This window comes from Eublepharis macularius, chromosome 4 (assembly GCF_028583425.1).
Source record: "Eublepharis macularius isolate TG4126 chromosome 4, MPM_Emac_v1.0, whole genome shotgun sequence".
NCBI lineage: Eukaryota > Metazoa > Chordata > Lepidosauria > Squamata > Eublepharidae > Eublepharis > Eublepharis macularius.
Genome location: NC_072793.1, coordinates 31525162 through 31547492, shown reverse-complemented (window position 1 = coordinate 31547492; position 22331 = coordinate 31525162). Strand labels below are relative to the sequence as shown.

At 45.6% G+C, this 22331-nt stretch overlaps 2 protein-coding genes across 2 annotated transcripts in view; one reads left to right on the top strand and one right to left on the bottom strand.

The window, feature by feature from the left end:
- Window positions 1-22331, bottom strand: part of OTOP2 (otopetrin 2) — an 86013-nt gene that overhangs the window by 22467 nt on the left and 41215 nt on the right. The window lies entirely within an intron of this gene.
- USH1G (USH1 protein network component sans) lies at window positions 1094-20476 on the top strand. The gene is made up of 2 exons (XM_054978879.1): window positions 1094-1257; window positions 19231-20476. The coding sequence occupies exons 1-2, from the start codon at window positions 1094-1096 to the stop codon at window positions 20474-20476; spliced, it is 1410 nt and encodes a 469-aa protein (XP_054834854.1).

The window sequence follows — 22331 nt, the reverse complement described above, 5'->3', positions numbered from 1 at the left end:
TCAGTGCAAACATGACGGTCCAGCATACAGTTGCAGGGAGAATAGCAGCCTCACTGATTGGACAAGAGAAGATTCTGAGAGCCAAGCTACAAGTGACGAATGACACTTGAACACAAGTGAACAGACTCACATGTATTCCTTCCTGTTCACTTGCGCTCCACTTGCCCTCCACTTGTGGAGTGCAAGTGAACAGGGAGGAATACATGTGAGACTGTTCACTTGCTGTTCAAGTGTCATGCGTCACTTGTAGCTTGGCCCTGAGCCACTCACCACACATAGATCCCAGTGTCAATGTAGGCCCTGCCCTCTCCCTTTCCAGTATGTACAGAGTACGGAAAGAAGTCCTTCTGTTTCACTCTCTGTAGTCGAGAGGGGGACAGCTGCTAATCTTCTATAGGAGCCTGCTTTTACTTTGTTGCTTAACATCTGTGTCAATGGAAGTCAAATTTTCAAAAAGCAAAATCTGCAATTTTTGTAAACGGGGTCTCCCCAAAGCTGTCATTCATGGGCTGAAGGCGCCAAATCATTAAGGGAATAAAAGGAAACTCTTCTCACCGAGATAGCTGGCAATAAGGTGCAAGGTTCGTTACCTTGCACAGCAGTTTAGTGGAAGGGGGCTTTGAAGGACTGGAAGGGCATCGTGGTTATTATTGTGAAAGGACTGGGCTTTAAAAGCTTAGGAGGATGAATGTAAAAAGTGATAGGATCTTAATTTCCTTTAAGAATATGTCGATGAAAACAGCATCCTGGACAGCAAACGAAGTCTGATGGCGTTCCCAATACACTTAGTTGCTAGGAAGAGGTTGGCTGCGCTGGTGTCAGCCTGCAAGAGGTTTGTTAGGGTAAGAGCAGAAAGGCATCCTTAGGACCCAGGGGAATCCACAGAAAATCTTCTCATGCATTCAATATGAGGAGTTCCTTCCCTCACTGGTCAGGGATTCTCAGGTGTCCGGGTAACCAAGCTCCCTCCTCCTCCTCCTCCTCTTTTCCTCTCAGGCAGCTGCTTTCCTAGAACTCTCAACCCGCTCAATGTCCATCCTTTTACTATCCCATCTCCCTCCCCAATGAAATGGCCAGGGAATAACCTTCTACCATGAATGACCAATACCACCGAGCAGCCAGAGATGGCTACTTGGATCTGCTAAAGGAAGCTACCAAGAAGGAGCTCAACTCGCCCGATGAAGATGGCATGACCCCCACCCTATGGGCTGCCTACCATGGCAACCTGGACGCTTTAAGGCTGATAGTTAGCAGAGGGTAAGTCTTGCACTGCGTCCTGTTCGCTTTTGCTTTATTTCAGGGCTTGGTGCAGCCCCACACATTGTGTTTTATTTATAGGCCAGGTATGTGCTTATTAGCCGAGCCGGGGCTACAGCAACAGCCTCACAGCAGGGAGTCTGTGTCCTTAGGGAAATGGTTGGGAGATCCTGTACAAATCTGTGCACGTCAGAAATTCTTGATGAAATTTCTTTTCCCATATCGAGGCTTTAAAGCCACGCTGCCTGGCACAGTTTCCACTGCTCCTAATGCACTCTTCAAATCTGATGTGTGAAGTCTCGTCATGTTTCCTTTGTTATCATCCAGCAGCCTTAATCTTACCTATCTCCTTTTATTACTTTTTTGGGAACATCTATTGTTTTATATGGTTGGAGCCAGACAACACTTTAGAGAGTTTAGTTTAAGGGAGCCATTGCTTCTAGTAATGCATATAAACGTTACTTGTGGCTTACTCTTGCCTTTTGCCAAAAAGGAATTGTGCGTTTTTGAAATTACATAAAACCTGCTTACTTGAAGTGAAAGAGGAATCGCAACATCAGCAGAGATCCCTTTTTCAAACCGGTTTTATTTTCCCCACAGTATTATCACCTATTTCAAGCCTTACTCTTCAATAAGATTAGATTCCATGTCCCATTCTGCCTGTGCTAAAAAGATTGGGGATGACCTGCCAAACGGGATGCTGCAAATGCAGTCTGGATTTATTTGCGGACAGGGAGAAAACAAACTCTCTGCCTTCAGAATCACTGATGGTGTTAATTCTAGAAGGAGAGGAACTGCGAGAGGAAGAATCTGAGAGCGAGAGAGGAAACTGAAAGATTGGCTTCCCTTCTTAGATTTATACTGCCCGAGAGTGACCTTCTGTTCCCCACAAAAGCTAAATTATATCGGAGGAGACGAACAGTGATAACTGAGGCACAATCTTCAGAGACTGCTTTATATATTTGATAGCTCTTTCCTTTAGGACTGATACAGCACTCGGTTGCGAACAAAAATGATTTGAAGTGAAATGAGAGCCCATGATTCCTGTTTGAACAGAGGCTGAAAAATCTTGGTTTGCCTTAGGCCACCCGGTGAATCCACAGGACTAGTACCCTGAAAATTGTTCAGCCTCTAAGATGCCGTTGGACTTAAATCCTGTGTTCTATTGCAGACGAACACAGCTACCTACCATAGTAGATACTTTAAAAGCACAGCAGCAGTGCAAGAGTCTAGAATTTCTGGGGCCAGAGGCAGGCCAATACCTGACCCAAGGACTGGCATCGGGGGGTGAGCAAGGCGTAGGGCACAGCAGTGACTAGGCCCACTTGATCCATCCACTTGAACCAAGAAATGGGAGACTGCCCAGAAGCCCCTGCATTGTTTTCTCATTTCTTGATTATAGGTTTCCCAATTTCCAGGTGAGGCCTGGAGATCTACTGGAATTACAACTGATCTCCAGATTATGGAGATCAGTTCTCTTGGAAGAAATGGCTGCCTTGGAGGGTGGACTCTTAGGCTCCACCCCCAATCTCCAGGAATTCCCCACCTAGGGTTACCAGTCCCCCAGTGGTAGCAGGTGATTCCTTATTCCCATTCTCAGCCCTCTGCCACTACTCATCTGGCCAGCGGGAGGGGGAGCTGGGAAGAGGTGCTGGAATATGCTCCTGGGGTGGTGCAATGACATCACTTCCTGGTACTAATGTCATTGCGCTGCCCTGAAAGCGCTCCCATGCTTCACAGCAGGCTGATTTGGGCCCCAAACATACCAAATTGGGCCCATTTGAGGCCCAAATTGCCTGTGTGATGACATTGCCTGGAAGTGACATCACCGGAAGTGATGTCATCATTCAGGTGTGGGAGACACAAAGAAGGTGAGTACCAGGTACTCATCCTCCTGCCAAGAGGGTAACGGGACCTGGCAACCCTATGGAGCGAGCAACCCTACTTGACTGAGAAATGCACATGGGAGAGGCAGTGGACTATGGTTCTCTTGTGCAAGAACTGTGCCCATTTCATCCGATTCTCCCAGCAGGCAATGGGAGATCAACCCAGAGATCCTTATAAGGTCACAGTCTCTGGAGCAATTTCCAAGTTCCTGGTGCGAGACAGCAGAGCAAGAGGTCTCTTGAGCTCCCTTTATTCCTGCTGGCACTTACTGTAGAAAAGGAGGTAGGCAGATAGTGGGTGAGCAAAGCCAGGTGGAGTGAATGAGTGGCCCTGTATTTACTATAGGGGAGGAGGAAGACTGCCCAGTTCCCCCCAAAATCTGGAGCTGGCCCTGCCGATTTGACCCTTTTTCATAAAATCTCTTAAAATACTATTCACGAGACAAGTCATCATAAGGGCTGGCCTTAGACTGGGGCCCCTTGATCTTTATATTTAATAATGAGCACACATTCTTTAAGGTAGATGGTTTCTCCTGTTTCACATTCCATGCTTTTTAAATTCAGGGCAGCTATACCACTTTCTTGTGAGCAAGCTCTATTGAACTCAAGAGAATCTTCCTTCTAGTTAAATGCGCAGAGATCCATAATATCGGGCTGTGTATCACACTTCTTTCAATATGCAACAACTCCGATATGGTGAACTTTGGGCAGGGCTTTTTTTCAGCGGGAATACATAATTCTGCCAAGAGTCCTATAGTTCAAAGGCCCCCTTCAGCACCCACTTTTCTTTTGGGCTCAGACGCCCATAAGGCTTCGGCCACCGCGAAGGAGCTTAAAATGTAGATTTTCTGTTGCAAGGAGCTGTTTTTGATACAGGCAAACTGGAATATATGGTCCCAGCAGAAAATCTTCCTGGCATTCTGCCAAGTGTTTAATGAACTGAAAGATATGTGCTTGCTGTCATCTGGGGCATATAGGACAGACAAATGCTTGTGCCCTTTTGGTGACAAATGCTATTGGGAAAAGATACATGGGGCTGGGGCTATAGGAAGTGTTTTCATCACTCACCACTTTATCAGAGAGGGAAGAAAACTCATAAAGTGCATAATTAAAACAGCACAGAATTTGCAAGATGGGCTAGTTTTATGTACTCCGAGGAGCATCTTTATAGATGTTCAGTATCCGCTGGGATCATTTCATGTATTTGTAATGTCATTTTGTTTTTTAAATTAACTACAGTACAGTTCCTTGTTTTATTATAGCTGATGCTACTTGACTATAGAGATAAAATAGTTGGGGTATATAACGGCACAGAAATGCTCATGCTTTCTTAAAGATATTGATGTTGAAACTCCCACTGCTCAAATATACTGAATGTTCCTAAAAATTGCTGTCATTATGGGATTATTTATTTTGACACAGAACTTGTGCAATCCTTTATCTGGATCCCATTATAAAATATTCCAAACTTTAATTACTGCAGAGTGCTAACTATGTAGTCAGTGCTTAATACATACAAGGCAGTAATACTGAAGTAGCTACCCTCTGCTTTGATCATAAAAGCAGCAAACCAGGTTATACTCAAGTAACACTAAGGGCCAAACTACAAGTGACGCCTGACACAGGTTGGACACTTGTCAGCTTCCCTCAAGTTTTGATGGGAAATGTAGGCAGCTTGGCGGAATGTTGGACAAGTGACAGTTGAAAAGCCCATTGGACAGCAGTTGGAGAGCCAAGCTGCAAGACCAGAACGCCTACATTTCCCATCAAAACTTGAGGGAAGCTGACTAGTGTCCAACCTGTGTCAGGCGTCACTTGTAGCTTGGCTCTAAGAGTCTCTCTACACATTACTGAGTAGTACCTAGGGACACTCAAGTGAACCTCATTTCACGTGTTCCCCCTCCAACCTTCCATGCACTTGCTTGCACAGTTACACTTCAATTTGTTCCCTGTGAGTGCATTCACTTGTTTCATATCAGCCTCCTCAACTGCTGAAAGAATCCCAGTTCCCCCCACACCCATCCATTCATTCAAATGCAGATCTTGACACTTTCTCCCATCTTAAAGAAATGCAAATTGGCAAGTCAAAGGAGCCTACAGTTCTTGTTCTCACAGCGAAAACAGAGTTGAAATGGTACTCTGCACTCCAGAATCACTTGCAGATGCAATCACACAAAGGGAGCTCCCGTGAAAGCAGCATTCATGTGCACTGAGCAAGAACAGCCTGCATGTGTACTGAGGACTACATATACAATCCTGCACTTGAGCATCCCTAAGTACTTAGTAGTATAGAGAGACTCAGAGTAAGTTCACTATTTCAACAGTAAGAGACCTTTTTGTGCTCACTTTTCAGTGGCTTTTTATACAGAACGAAGCCGTGATAAGAATAAAAAACACATGGGATCATGGGCCAGCACAAGTATGCTGGACCCTTCCCAAGATCCAGCTATAGCTGTGGCTCTCCATAGCTAAAATGGGGGTGTTTAGCATGTTCCACCTGGTGTCTCAATGTCATCTGTGAACTGCTGTAGCACAGTGGTTAAGTGGTTCAGCTGCAAATCAGCACTCTTTTGGTTCGAATCCCACTACTGCCATGAGCTCAGTAGGCGGCCTTTGGTAAGCCCCTCCTCTCAGCCCCAGCTCCCCAGCTGTATTGTGGGGATAATAATAACACTAACTTGTTCACCACTCTGGGTGAGGCACTAATCTGTCTAGAAGGGCGGTATATAAGTGCAGTTATTATTATTATTATTATTATTATTATTATTATTATTATTATTATTCTGTCACCAGAAGATCTCGGAATAAGTCACTCCCGTCGCAAATGAGCCCTCATGACCACGAAAGGTCACTGAGGACACTTATACTGGTTCCTTTCATATACATAGCCTTGTTGTTCATAACGCCCACAATTTACAAAAGCTCCTGAGGGTGAGGGTGTGCGGTGTGCATATGTGTGTTTCAAATAAAAAAAACCACAAATGTCTGTATTACATCTCTGGCTCTGTTACAGACTGCATGTGCAATCACAGGCAAGTTGCTTCACCTCTTCACACTTCGGTTTTCCCACATCTGTAATATGGTATTTACCAGACTCTATCTACAGTACATCAAAGAGGTGCTATGATAAATTCATTAAAAGGTATCGGGTACTCAAGCCAATGTGGCCAGGAGTGAGAAAAATATTGGAGTAGGAAGGAGTAGGAATTATGTAGATGACACTGAACAGTATGTATAGAAACATTTGGAAAGTCCTAAGGAAAATTTTATCCTCTCAGAGCCAAGCTACAAGTGACGCCTGACACAGGTTGGACACTTGTCAGCTTCCCTCAAGTTTTGATGGGAAATGTAGGCATCCTGGTCTTGCAGTTGTAATGGAGAGCCAAGCTGTAAAACCAGGATGCCTACATTTCCCATTAAAACTTGAGGGAAGCTGACAAGTGTCCAACCTGTGTCAGGCGTCACTTGTAGCTTGGCTCTCAGTCTACTTGAAGGGAATAATGAAGCAATATTGTTGTCATACATGGAGGATTGTCGTGGATGTACATGCTTCAGTACACACCACATGTGTCTTTCACGCAGCTTGGATGAAGACAGGGTTGAGGGGAGGGCAGAAGGATTCAGTAGTGATCTGCCCCAGGGCTTTTTTTCTGGGAAAAGAGGTGGTGGAACTCAGCAGGTTGCCCTCAGAGAAAATGGTCACATGGCTGGTGGCCCCGCCCCCTGATCTCCAGACAGAGGGGAGTTTAGATTGCCCTCCGCGCCACTCAATGGCGTGGAGGGCAATCTCAACTCCCCTCTGTCTAGAGATCAGGGGGCGGGGCCACCAGCCATGTGACCATTTTCCAGAGGTTCCGGAACTCCGTTCCCCCGCGTTCCCCCTGAAAAAAAGCCCTGATCTGCCCTATTCATTAGTCAGACAGAAAGCCTCTTTCATCCTTCTGGCTGCGCTCTAATGAGGGAAAGGAACACAATTAATGTAACAGCTGAGAAAAGGAGGCAAGTTGGCATTTAGTGCCACAGCCTAAGAGACAATCATTCTTCAGTTGGAGTTTGACAACCCCTTCAGCCTGGGCGCCCAAGACAGGAGGTGGGCCAGTTTACGATTAGCTGGGAAGAACAATGAAAGAGTTCAGGAGATGAGAGGGGGAAAGGGATCTTCTTCTAATAGAGTGGCAGTGTGCTGTTTTGGGGACAATGGTCTCTTGTAAAGAACAGTGATTCTCTTCTCATTGCTTTATTCTTGTGTGGTTGCAAAACATGTAGCCCAGAGGGAACATAATTGAGCATAATCCCATTGCGCCTTCATGGCAGCTTCACTCAGGGTCTCCTGCAGGTGCCCCCCTGCACATCGGCAAAATCAACAGTAGCCTGTACACGGGCTTTCTCCATGGTGGCCCCCACCCTGTGGAATGGCCTGCCTGAGGAGGTCAAAACGGAATTATTCAAAAAGGCTTTTTCCTCAGATAGGAGGGCTGTATTGCAGGGAGGGGATCTCAGATGATCCGCTCATGAGTTAGGAACCACAGACCCCACCACTATGTTTTATTGAATTCCTACTAATGCTATGTCTTTGCGAACTTGTATCTATTTACCGTATGGCATCGTTTATGGAAATGTTCCTGATTTAACTGTACTAATCTCACACTGTGTAATCCTTAGGGTTGCCAGGTTCCCCCGACCTCCCCAGCGGGAGACTGAAGGCCTGGCACCTACCTTTCCTTCTTCCCTTTTGTGCTTGCGTGCACAGTATATGCGTGCTCCCAGGCCTGCACAATGACATCACTTCCAGGAAATGACATCATCACGCAGGCCATGGCCACACAGGGAGCGCTCTTGTGCTCCGTGGGGGGCCTGATCCAGGCCAAATCAGGCCTGAAATGGTTTGGATCAGGCCTGAAACGGCCTGGATCGGGCTGCTGCCAGGCAGGGGAGTGCTCCCCACCTGGCAGCGGCCCAATCCAGGTTGTTTCAGGCCTGAAACAGGCCCCAAATGGCTGAAACGGTCCCATTTAGGGCTGCGGGTGTGTGCGGTGCCACCCGGAGCGTGCTGTGCACCTGGGAGTGCACCCGTGAGGCCTGTGCTTCCCCTGCCGGCCAGGTAAGTGGGGGTGGGGGTAGGAGATGGGAGCGGGGGATCCCTTGCCCCCAGCGGGAGAATGGCAACCCTAGTAATCTGCCTTGAGTCTCAGTGAGAAAAGCAGACTATAAATGACATAAATAAATAATAAATAAATAATAATTCAGGGGCACACTGAACATAGCAAGGAGCTAACGTTAAGATTAACTATACTTCTTTCTCTGAATTTGAATTGCTATGGCTTGGGCTTTGTCCTGCTTTTTTTGTAGGAAACAAAAACTTCATGCCATAGTAACTGCAATTCTGTCTTCTACATCTCAGGGAAAAGGAAGAAGGCATCCATATCCAGATATGCGTGGCATAGTTGTAAGAGGTGCTAAAGGGACTCAAGTAAAAGATACAAATGTAACTTGTGTGCTTAAATCACTCTGTGGAGAGGGAGGATTATAAGAAAGCATCCAGGTGTAGTTAAGACTAATTGGCATGGAAGTTGAACTGCTTTCACATGCGGCATTTCTGCAAATGGGGATAGTCTAGCCGTATTCGCATACATTCCATGGAGACTAAGCACACTTGGATGGGGGGGGGAGTGACATTGCAAGAACAAGTTCCACCCTTGATGCACAAGCTTCATCTGAAGGTGTGTAAAATGCAGTACTGTGTCGAGGTGTTCTTAGTGATTCTGGAGTCCTGGGCAAAGGTTGAGGATGGACTCCTTTTTATTCCCACGCAAACCATTCTGAGCAAGAATACAGGAAGTCCCCAATTTATGAACACACTTGAGTTGTGAGTTGCTTGCTCTTGCTGTGGTGGCAGGTGCGGGACAGTGCAAGGATGGGTGCTGTGCAGGCCATGGGCAAGAAGGAGCATGGGATGCGCTTGCCTGCATGTGCAGCCTTTCCCCCTCGTAGCCTGGCATGCTGGCCAGACAGCGATGGCAGCTGGCTACGGAGATGCGAAACTTCTCTGCTAGCAAAGATGCAGGACTGGGACATAGAGAGCAAGGGGGTGCCACACAACACAGTGCTCCATCTCACTCTGCTCCCTAAGTCAACCCAGTGGTTGTGCAGCAGGGGCAGGGCAGCTGCATGGTAGCTGGGGGGGCAGACTTTGCCCCTCACTTCTGCGGTGGGGGTACTGCAGCTGCGGCAGCAGTAGAAAGGGCAGGGCAGGGACAGCTAGGGCAGCTGCTTAGTCTTGGGGCCTCAGCAGCAGGGAGTCCATGACTGCCCCATAGCTAGGATCACCAGTATGTAATATGTACCAGTTTGTGCAATCAGAACCTTGAGGTTTTCGGATTGTAGGGAAAATAGCTTACGGATATACAGTCAGACAAGTGTGGGACCCTTCTAAGTGCCACCCCCAATGCTACTGCTCTTCTCCCCACATGCATTTAATCTCCATGGAATTATGGGTAAAAAGGGCTTGCGTGAGGTATCATTTTTTTCCTGAAATAACACGTGCTTGATAATAAAATGCAATAAAGTTATGTCTGTGTAGGAAGTGTGGCCCGGTGGCTATAGTGAGAAGGTAGGAGGGGAGACCCAGTTTCAAGGGAGTCTCTCAATCCTGGCTCGCTTGACAGCTGGGAAGACGTCACAAGCTTTCAACTTTAATTCACCATCTGTAAAATGGAATTCTAATGATTGCTTTAGGAATGATATATTCTTGGACGGCCTGTGAGTGCTAAATGAAAGAATAAAGATAATGGCGCCCTTAGTAATAGTTATCATGTATTACTAAGTGTTGCACCAAACACTAGAGAGCCCTATGTGGAAGCGTTGACTAAGGATGGGTAAATTTTTGCATAAATTGACTGACAGCTGATATCGGAGGCAGTGCAGGAAGGTCCACACGTGGTTTTGCAGAACTGCACAAAATTGCTTGATCTCAACCCAACGCACTCTCTTCTTCTACAGCTACAGCTCTTAGGGTTACCAACTCCGGGTTGGGAAATTCCTGGAGATTTGGCTGTGCAGCATGAGGAGGTTGGGGTTTGGGGAAGGGAGGGAGGTATAACGCAGGCTTGCTAAGATCCTGCTGACAGTGAGAGATTCTCCACTATCCGCATGTGCTTCCCAGTCTTAGCTGGCTGCCAGGGGGAGGAAAAGGCAGGACATGGGGGGGCATTAGCAGCACCCCAATGTGCTAATGTGCCCTCTGAAGTAACATCAGCATGTTGCCAGGGGATGCTCTGGTATTGGGGTAAAACATCTTTGGTGACTCAATGGAGCCACTCTTGGGCACACAGAAGAGACACTAGCGCATCACCAGTGATGTAATGGATGTTTCTGGCAAGTCCTCCCAAGCCCCCACCAGTTGCTAGGGTAAACCTGGCAACCTTACTACAATGCCATAGTGTCCCCCCCCCCTCTCCAAAGCAGCAATTTTCTCCAGGATAGATGATCTCTGTAATCTGGAGATCAGTTGTAACTCCAGGAAAATTCCAGTCTCTGCCTGGAGGTTAGCAATACTAACTGTCCCCTTTCCCTAATTTAATTCTATGGTCACTCAGGGCCAAGCTACAAGTGACAAATGACACTTGCCTGGGAAGTGAACAGACTCATGTGTATTCCTCCCTGTTCACTTGCCATTCACTTGCGCTCCACTTGATCAAGTCGAGAGCCAAGCTACAAGTGATGAATTACACTTGCCTGGCAAGTGAACAGACTCATGTGTATTCCTCCCTGTTCACTTGCCATTCACTTGCGCAAGTGAATGGCAAGTGAACAGGGAGGAATACACGTGAGTCTGTTCACTTGCCTGCCAAGTGTCATTCGTCACTTGTAGCTTGGCCCTCAGCTTCTCTCCATGCCTACCTTGTTTGTGTGTACATGTCCTCCCATCACCTGGCCCGTACCACATAATTTCTCTTCCCACCTTCTACTGTTGTACTGCAGGGAGTGTGTAATAGATATCAGATGTCATGAGGCTATATGGTTCCTTAGATGTTCTAAGAAATTTGCTTAGTTCAGCTTGTATATTGGTAGTTGTCTTTGCAAAAGTCAGGCCTAAGATGACTTTTCAGTCCTATGGCAATAATAATGCAGTGATTTAAATTAACTCCATAAAGGCATGTAAGCTGATGGTGGGGATTGCAAACATGCAAATAGGACTGAAAAGAAAGGACTAGTTTTCTGGCTATTGATTTCAAAAAGGTAGTCAACCAGGCATACAAGTTCCTTGTTGGAGGCCATTTTCACATGGCCACGTGCCCGGAAGATCGTGGAAAACTCATGACATAAAAGTGTCTTCCTAGCGCGATTTCCTGGCACGATCCTGTTTAATGGCACTGATGTCATCGGGCCATTAAAAGGGATCGTGCTGGGAGATCATGCTAGGAAGACGCTTAATGCCATGAGTTTGTGCAATCTCCTGGGGCGCATGTGAAAACGGCCAGAGTTTCATCTCCACAGCTCTCTCCTTCATGAAAGGTGGAGGTTTCCCCAAATGTTAGCATTACATCCCCCACATTTTTAGTTTTCTAATTGCACTTTTCCTACCTGGGCTAGCAAAGCAGTTCAGGAGGAAATGTTATATGCACAGAGAGACAAAGACAGAGATGGAGATGCGCCGATAGAAGAATACTGTTTCTTTGCTCCAAAGAAATTTGGTTACTTACAAACGTGCTGGATAGAGTGGATAAAAAAATCAAGGGCATGTAGAAAGGACATACCAACTAAGGCAACCTACTAGTTACATATAACTCACAATACAGCTATGGCTAATTTCCTATAATGTACCACAGTTGTAACACTTACTCATAGGGATGACTGCACAATGGCTCCTGTAGACCTTAATAATCAAATAACTCAAAAGCATCAAAAAACTAATTAAAAGTAAGTCTTTGACATAGTAGGTAATTTTTTTCAGTCACTCCAACAGTCCAAAAGCCTTCTAGAAAGGAAGGTGTTGTGAGGGAGACCCTTAAGTTGCCATCTTTTATTCTGACAGGGATTTTGACAGAAAGGATGTTCTCACACATCATCACCAGTGGACTGGGAAAAACAACACCAACTACATTTCTGCTTGTAATTGTGGCTGCAAAAGCATAGGAGCCCTGTCAGAAAAAGGGGGCAACGCCAAATAAATGTATGCAAATAATTTGGGGCCAAGCTTATTGTTGTTGAGTCACAATCTGTGGCAACAAATGGAAGGGGCGATGAGATAATATGGTGACACAGCATGAGCCGCCACTGGAGTGATGTACTTGTGTTTTAAAATGAGGTGCAATAACACTGTTTACTCAGCAGAGCTGCGAAATGTTTTCAAGTTAGAATGTGAAACAACATGTAGAAATGTATGCAAGAATTATGGTCTGTTAAATTATTATGACTACCTATTATTAATTGGTGTTCTCATTGACTGCAGCTTGCTAGAAACCTGCCCTATGCACTGCCTGTAATGCCAGCCGAAACTGGCATTAGCCAGTAGGTACTTCCATAGGTACTTCCCAAGATTTCCCCAGTACTTGCTGACTCTGGCTTCAGTTAATTTTGCAATTGCAAATAATAATTACATATAACTATGTTTTTCCTGTTTGGATGTGGTTTGTTGAGTTTACCAGATCCTTGCTAGGATCAATGATCTCAGTCCTATCCAGACTAGCCATTTAGTCTGTAATTTCACAATTCACTCCCTCCCTCCCTTTATTTTTTTAAGTGTACAGTCTGGATGACATTCTGCACAACTTGTTACATTTCTATATTTTTAGTGTTGCTCTTCTACGGCTTTTTCCAGAACTGTTTTGTGGTGAAGGGAGTACCTATATAGGGTTTTGTATGGTTAAAGGCTTACTCTTCTGCTATTTCAACTAAGGCGCCAACAGCACTTGTGTTATAGTTGCCTTAAAATCTGGAAGTGTGTTCTAGGATTGCCAGTAGACATGGGTGCGAACCGCATTACGAACCAAAAAACCCCTCCATGGCCAACGAACCAGCATTTGTTGGAAGCCCAGTTCGTTGCGTTCGCCCGTGGTTCGTGAAGCCAGACATCAATCAATTCCCTTGGAAATGGAGCTGGGGGAATGCCTGAATTCTGTCTGTACTCGTTCGGTCACCCTGGAAACCCGAATTGAAGCCCAGCTTACCTTGATTGGCAGGTTTTCCTTTTTCCTTCCAACCATGGAGCTGCAAATTGGTTTCATGGGAGAAGACACCCAGGGGGAGGGAGGGAGAAGGGGGGTGTTCTGTAGCCATGGGCACTCCAATCTCATCCCTGCAAACCCTGATAGGCAGTTCTGACAGCCAACCCCTTGTACACTGGGCCAACGTCAACTGGTGGCTCTAATTGTATCAAGTGGGAGTTTCCTGGGGGCCTTGGATTGGAGAGGGTATAACTCCAAGATCCCTATTGCAATCTTGACCAAACTTGGGTGCTGGCTGGAGGAGAGCCTGCTAAACTCTCCCTGTGAATATGGGCTCTCTAAGTGCAACGGGGGCCATTACGATGCCCACGAACCGTTAACTGATTCGGTAATGGGAAATGTTTGTTATGGGTCATTTGTTCGAGTTCGTCAGCAGCACCGAACCATGAACCGCAGGTTCATTAATTTTTTTTGGTTTATGCCCATGTCTAGTTGCCAGGTTCCCCTGTCCTCCCGCTGGGAGGTGGGGGACCTGGCACCTACCTTCCCTGTTGTCTGTTGCGTGTGCACTCTCAGGCCTGTGACATCATCACATGGGAAGTGACTTCATTGCACGGGCCATGGCGACCCCCAGGAGTGCTCCCTCACTCCACAGGGGGCCAAACCGGCCTGATTCAGTCCTGAATCAGGCTGGATTTGGCTTGAATTGGGCCGCTGTGGAGCACAGCAGTGCTCCCATGCTCTGCAATGTCCCGATCCACTCTCTTGCTTAACTCATTCCTGTTCTCCACCCCCCCGTTTCTCTCATGGCATCCATGAATAAACGGTTACTTATCAGCACTTGGGGGGAGGTTAAATATGTTTAAGCAAGCCACAATCACAGCACATGTTTAAAATTTGTATTGCTTTGGTACAAAGCTGAAAAACGATTCTTAACCCCCCAGCAAGAATTGATAAGTATCCATTTATTTACCAGTGCATGGAGAATAAGGGCCAGGCAGCAGAGATCTGGAAGTAATTAATTCAGATGAATGATGAAGGTTAATGCTGAAAAAGAGAGTAGACCTGGGAAACCTCAATAGCACTTTGACTCTCCACTCAGAACATGCTGGTGGTGCAATTGCGTGTTAAGTTTAGAAACATGGAACACCACAGAAAATACAGAACCACAACCAGTTGACAACAATATCATCTGGATTATCCCCAAATAAATGGCTCACTGAAACAGGTACCTTGGTAGCAACAGACAGACCAGACAGCATAGCCATGAGCCATAACCTGAGAGTGCTTTTGGTACAAATCAGTCTGAAATAAGTTGTTGGCAGCCACATTGGTCTACAGTAAAATCCAAATACAAGAACCCAATTCAATTTTTATTAGGACCAACCAAAACAGTGTGCAAGCTTTTGAATTCCTTGTAAGCTTGCACACCATTTTGTGTCATTTTGGTTTGTCCTAATAAAACGTATTACATAGACCTTGCTGTTGTTTTTGGTAAGAAATCGTTTACTAGGAATAAGCAGGCTTTCAGCAGGAGAAAAAAAAGTTAGTTGCCCTATGTTCCTACTCTCCCTGCTGCACACACAGGCCTGCATGCCCAATTCCAACACGTGTTCATTCAGAACAAACATAAACAATACCTTGCACACCCTCCACTCAGCATCAGCATTTACAGTTTCGTTGGCTCTTTAACCAAACACTATCAATAATTTATTCCTCTCTTGCAATTCATCAAATATTTATCTTTCCCCTGAATTCCCCAGTCCTGATAGGCCAGTATCAAGGTGAAGGGAAAAGGGCTGGGCTAGCTAAGGAGTCAGACTAAACCTGTTGCCAGCTCCTGGAGAGTTCCAAGGCCACAAAGCAAGAGAAAACCTCACTCTGGCTTCTGGCTTACTTTGTCAGCTGACAGGACCATTTTTCGGTGTATGTAGTGGTGGGGAATGCCACTGAAGGTTATGAGTCATCAGGGTTGGTTGCCAGTGGCTTAAAAAACACCACTCAGCCACTTCGGCACTTTGCTATGTTGGGAGATTGTGATAAGTCACGATCTTTTCAATCTTAATTTTTTTTTTAAGTATCTCTTCCCTTTGCTTATATCGACTGAGGTGGTGAACAACTGTTACAAAAACCCCTTTGTACGCTTCAATTTAAAACCAGGTGGTCATGATTCCAATGCCGTCATTGGAATTACTTAAGAGAGAGGATCAGTCATAAGGTTTCCTTTTCTTGATAACTGTCCCTAGCCCTCCTTTGTTAAAGCCTTTCTTGCGTGGAGGACTTGTGAATTGATACTATAGCACCAATATACCCTTTCAGCAAGATACTTTGTAAATTTACCTGCTAGCAAAAGCAAAGGACCTCACAATCCCACAGCCCAACCAGTTTGCACTAATCCCTCTGTTTATTGTACACAAGTAAAAGATATTCTCTAAGATAAACTTGGGAGAAATAAATAGAAGGGGGCCAGTATTGAAAAGTTAAATTTTAAAGGTATTAAAACTACAAGTATAATGTGTGCAAAGATATAATAGGTGTTGTGGAGGAAAATGAAATATGTATTGTTTTCCCCAGGGTTTTTATACTAGAGTTGGTTTTACCAACAATGACCATTATGCAAACAACCAGAAACCCATCGGTGTCCACCCTGCTGGGGAAAGAGTAGACTTCAATACAAATTTAGATAGTGATACTGGCGGAGGCTGTGGCTCCAAGGGAGGAGAGTGAGCTCATGTGTGTTCTTCCAAGAAGCCAGATTCTTGTATGTGCTACTAGTTAACTTGCCCTCGATTCTGGAACTGAAAACCAAATATGGGGTGTGTGGGGTGGGGAAGAACGGCCTCTTATTCACTTGCACAATACTTTCTGTGCTATTGAGAAGCAGGGATTCAGGTTGCTTGTTGTCTGTGTGAAAGATCAAGAATGCAAATGTGGCGTGGTCCAATATCAATGCGTGATAGTGGTTGCAAATAATGATGGCTCATGCTGTATGGCATGTCAGGATGCCACCCCCGTATTGATTACAACCTGGATACTGACACCCCACCCTCTTCTATCTGAATTCTGAACCCACTGGAGGAAATGATGTTGACGCTCAAAATGCCAAGTGGCAATAGGGTACTACACTACAGTCACATTCCAAATCTTAGCACCAGACCCAGGGGGAAACGGCAGCTCGTTGTCTGAGCTGACAAGTATACATCTGAACTCGTTCAAAAGGAGCATTGGTAATTGGGAAAGGGAAAAAAGGCAATGCACCAGAGGTATTCCTTCAGAGACCAGACAAGGGTTTGCTGATAAGAGGTGCTATTATGGGTTCGATCTTTGTCACACTTGACAAATCCCCCCTTCCCTTTCCTTAAGGAATCTGTGGAAAGTTGGGGAAAGAGGCCAATAGAAGCCCTTAACAAAGGCAATATGGTTTTCATCAATCCCCCAAAGCCTTATGATCACAGTCCTTTTTAGAAGCTTTGTCCATATGTATTGGGCTGCTACCAACTGTGCATACTGGCAGTGCACTGCTCCTGATACGCATGGTCACCATGTTGTCTGAAGGGGATATCACATCTTTTGCATATGTGTACAGCTTCAGCATACATGAACTGGATTTTCCAGGGGTCTTGATCATACCAAAGCTGTATGAATGCAAAATCTGCATGGTGCGCCTGCTCAGACAACATGGTGACTGTGTGCTCCTGATATGCATGGCTGTCAGCCTCCTGGCATACATGGGCATAATGTCTGAATAGGGCTCATGTTGTTTCCTTAACCTGATTTAGGTAGGAGACTTTTCTCACTCCATTCCTCAGACTCCTGCAAGCAGAGAAATCAAAAATCATTTTGGAACCATAAGGACTTTGGTTTCACCCCTGTGAGGAGCATATATTCCCTTGATGGAGCCAAGGCAACTTTTCCTTATAGAAGAAAAAGATCACAGAGCCAATACAGGCACATCGCTCAGTTGAGTCTGAACAGAAGAAAAAGGCACTGGGTTATTTGGCCAGTGGAAACTGGAATTTGAATAGACGTATGGTGTTCTGAATAAGGGCAGGGCTTTTTTTCAGCTAGAACATGGTGGAACAGAGTTCCAGCACCTCTTGAAAATGGTCACATGGCCGGTGGCCCTGCCCCCTAATCTCCAGACAGAGGGGAGTTTATCTAAAGAGACAATCTAAACTCCCCTCTGTCTGGAGATCGGGGAGGGGCCACCAGCCATGTGACCATTTTTGCCGAGGGCAATTTAAATTTTAAAAAACTTCCCCCTTGTTCCAGCTGACCCAAAGTGATGTCATTGTGCGGTCCCGAGTTCCACCACTGAATTTCACCACCTCTTTTCCCAGAAAAAAAGCCCTGAATAAGGATATGGTGTTTTGCATGAAGAAGGAACCAAGAAGGAACCAGCAATACAGCTGATTATATATGCAGAAGTCTCATTTCTGTCTCTGTTGGTTTATATATTTTGGCAACGGTAGCAGTATTAAACAGTCGTATGAGATTTTGTTTTTGTGAAACCAGCACTCCTCTTGAGAGTCGGCCCACATAACACACCTAAGACCAACACATGTACGATTTTTAACAATCCCCACTATTATTGATGCTGCTCCACATAACCTGAACTGCTCTGATGAAAGATTGGGAACCGGTGAGAAACACTTGGTATGCCACTCGGAAAAGAGAATCGTACAAAAAGTATATGGTCTCCTCTTCCCAGCAACACACCAGATCAATAAGTTAGTTACAACCCTCTGTTAAGGGCTGGCCATTTGTTAATTCAGCCAGTATTAAGAAAGCGATTTCATAGGTCGTTCCTTATTATTATTACCTGGAGTCCTTAATCCTGTAGTATCAACTGCCCTATCCGTCTAGTCACCAAAGTGTCCCCCTTAATTATATAATCGCTGCAATACGTGTTGCAGAGGAATGGCTATGGCTAAATGACAAACCATGCAGTAATGAAACATGAAGGCATATTGTGACTCTCTGTTTAGGTAATCGAATGCTCTTCAGCTCAGATTATTGTGCAGTGAATGGCAGGCAATGCATGTAAGGAGAGGCCCACAATGGTAGGCTTCATAGAAACAGAAAATCCTATATAGAGATAGAGAGCTGGTGTAGTCAAGTGACTAAAGAGCTGGACTTGACTGGGGAAAACCACCTTGCACAGTCATGAAAATCACCGGGTGACCTTGGTCTAATCACTGTGTTTCATCCTCACTTAAAAGGTAAAGGTAGTCCCCTGTGCAAGCACCGAGTCATTACTGACCCATGGGGGATGTTGCATCACAACATTTTCTTGGCAGACTTTTTACAGGGTGGTTTGCCATTGCCTTCCCCAGTCTTCTACACTTTACCCCTAGGAAACTGGGTACTCATTTTACCAACCTTGGAAGGATGGAAGGCTGAGTCAACCTTGAGCTGGGTATCCGAACCCGGCTTCCGCCAGGATTGAACTCAGGTTGTGAGCAAAGTTTGGGATGCAGTACTGCAGCTTACTACTCTGTGCTAACTTACCTGACAGAATTGTTTTAAAGTGGAGGGTGGGAATCCTGTGTGTGCCACCCTGAGCTATTTAGAGATATAGCTAGAGATAAAAATGGGGTTTATCATATCCGTTTTCCCACTTGATCTCTTCCCTGTGGCCATTGTCACATGTGGCTTGTGTCCACACGGAACCTTTCTCTTGGGAGATCAAAATGGTGCCTCCTTTCACTTTCACATGTCAAAAATGATAATAGGATACAACCTACTGATTTGTAAGCTGGCATTCTTCAAAGCGTGCTTGAGATGAGACCCATATTGAAAGTTCAGGTAGGGGATAGAAAATAAACCAACTGTTTTTTGCTCAAGTCCTGATAAGATTCTTCAGAGGAGAAAAGCAGGTCTTGCTGAACACTAATTCTTTCTTTCGCCGACTGTTTTAGGGGTGATCCAGACAAATGTGATATCTGGGGGAACACGCCTCTTCATCTGGCAGCCGCCAACGGCCATCTGAATTGCCTTTCCTTCTTGGTGTCTTTTGGGGCCAACATTTGGTGCCTGGACAATGATTACCACACGCCGCTGGACATGGCTGCCATGAAGGGCCACATGGAGTGTGTGAGATATTTGGACTCCATTGCTGCCAAGCAGAGCAGCCTCAACCCAAAGCTGGTGGGCAAACTGAAGGACAAGGCCTTCAAAGATGCGGAGAGGCGCATTAAGGACTGTGTGAAACTGCAGAAAAAGCACCACGAGCGGATGGAGAAGAGGTACAAGAAGGAGATGTCCGATCATTCTGACACAATGAGTTTTTCCAGCTATGCCAGCAGCACTTTGAGCAGGAGATTCCAGCACATGTCCATGATGACTTCCTTGCCATATTCTCAGGCCACCATACACGGCACTGCCAAGGGCAAAACAAAAATTCAGAAAAAGCTGGAGAAAAAGAAGCAGGTCGATGGGACATTCAAGATCTATGAGGATGGGAGGAAAAGTGTGAGATCCTTGTCTGGTTTACAGTTGGGCAATGATGTTATGTTTGTGAAGCAGGGCACCTATGCTAGTCCAAAGGAGTGGACCCGGCGCAACATTAGGGACATGTTTCTGACCGATGAAGATACCGTCTCCCGTGCCATAAGTGACCCAGGTTTGCACATGGACTCAGCCCACTCTGAGGTCAGCACTGATTCTGGCCATGATTCCTTATTCAACCGCCCTGGACTTGGCACTATGGTTTTCCGGAGGAACTATGTCAGCAGTGGACTGTTTGGAATCGGTCAGGAGGACCCCGGTATTCTGGGAGAAAATAACATGGATAGATTAGGTGTTAAACTGCACAACCGCCTGCAGCGCTCGCCAAGTTTCAATGACAGCATCGGCAGTGCCAACAGCCTGCAGGAGAGGAATGAAGAGGAGCTACCGTGGGATGATGTAGAATTGGGCTTGGATGATGATATTGAACCCGACACCACCCCTCTGGAAACCTTCCTGGCTTCCTTGCATATGTTTGAATTCATTTCCATCCTCAAGAAAGAAAAAATTGATCTGGAAGCCCTTATGTTGTGTTCAGACAATGATCTGAAGAGCATCAACATTCCACTGGGGCCCAGGAAAAAGATTCTGGATGCTGTCCAGAGAAGAAAACAGACTTTGGAGGACCCTGATGTCATAGAAGACACAGATCTGTAAGCAATAGGGCCCCTTCTTCATATTCAAGGATACATGCAGTTCTTTGGAATGTAATAGCAGAGCTTATTTATAGATACATATTGTGTATATTGTGTATTTGAAGACTAGGAGTCCCTGTAGAATCAGGGTTTCAGGAAAATCTCTAAATATTACAAAAACTTGTTAGTTAATATGATTAATTGACAATAAGAAAGTTATACAAATGTTTCAGTAGTTGCAAGATGGGCTCGTAAGAGTGGACGTGCTCACTTTCTTGATGTAACTTACTGGCAAATTCTTAGATCAGATCTATTATCAGTACCTAGGCTATGGTATTTTGGGTATCATTACAATTCTTGCTTTAGCAGGAGCCCTACTGTTGAAGATGATGGAAGCACTGAACTATTTAAGAGTTCTTGGCCAAACAGACAAAAGCAGAGACTTATGGGACAAACCCCCACATTTCTCCAAAGCATTTCATAGGAAAAGTATTATGATAGTCTCCTATGTTAGTGCCACCCACTCCTTTGACTTTATGCAGGGCTTTTTTTCAGCTGGAACGTGGTGGAACGGAGTTCCGGAACCTCTTAAAAATGGTCACATGGCTGGTGGCCCCGCCCCCTGACCTCTAGACAGAGGGGAGTTGAGATTGCCCTCTGCGCCACTGGAGCGGCGTGGAGGGCAATCTCAACTCCCCTCTGTCTGGAGATCAGGGGGCGGGGCCACCAGCCATGTGACCATTTTTTCCTAGGGCAACCCACTGAGTTCCAGCACCTCTTTTCCCAGAAAAAAAAGCCCTGACTTTATGCAGTATGCTTACTCTCTTCTGCTATCACATTATCAGAAAGCTGTCAACTGTTTTAATACTTCAGACTGCAAGTGGCAACTCATGTAACTGAACGCTCTTCCATACAAAAGATTCCTTGTATGGAGTAAACCAGCTTTTTGGAAAAAGGCTGCGCTACAAATCTTCTCCTTTATGGCTACTTTTCTATATACAGGGCTTTTTATTGGAAGGAGTTATAAAAGCCTCCAGGTGCATGTCATATGGGAGATCACTGGCCAGATCTCCCAACATTAACACTAAAAATCAACTGGCTCCCCTTAAATTGAATGAAGGCCACGATAATGGGGAATTGGTGGGCAGTTAGGGGTGTGAGGTCAGTAATACTGAAACAGCTTTTACCCAGAAAGCCTCCAATGCATCTAGAAAAGGATGGTTTGGAGATAATAAGGGGCTGCCACCACTAAGCAACAGCAGAGAGAGGAGCCCAGCATCTTTACTAGAGGAAGAAGCAACTAAACCAGCAAGGAGGTCTCTGTCAACACCAAGCAGGTGTGGCAGATACTGATAAGCCAGCTGTGTCCTTCATGGTCTGATGACATCAGGTCCCTGTCAACTGTAAGACACCTGCATGATGTTGAGAAAACCACCATTTGGCCTGTCTGCTTCCTTGTCTTTCCCTCTTGCAAATATATTAGTGCCCCCCCCGCCCCGGCTTGCCTATTGCTCAGTTGCAGCAACCTCCTATCCCAAAGTTTGCTGGCTACGTAAAAAGTAGGTAACGCTCAGACCACCTCAGTTACCTCTAGACCAAGGAGTAAAGGAGGTCGCACTAACTTTATAACTAGAGATGGGCACAAACTGAAATACGAACCAAAATTAAGCACGAACCAGGCAGGTTCGTGGTTCGCAAACCATGGTTCATCAGATCCCATTTCTGATGAACCACCATGAACTTTTAGGTTGGTTCATTTGGTTCATTTTTTGATTTGTCACTGCAGACAGCCTGGTGCCAATCAATCATTTTCCTAGGCAACAGGGGATGGACTTCCTGCAGACCTTCTGCTGGCCTGGAGATGATTTTCTGACCTG

What these genes read in the sequence shown, in the direction of transcription:
- USH1G (XM_054978879.1), top strand. Translation starts at nt 1,094, where the DNA reads ATGAATGACCAATACCACCGAGCAGCCAGAGATGGCTACTTGGATCTG. An exon ending in AGGCTGATAGTTAGCAGAGG is followed by an intron (nt 1,258 to 19,230) that starts GTAAGTCTTGCA and finishes CGACTGTTTTAG; the next exon opens with GGGTGATCCAGACAAATGTG.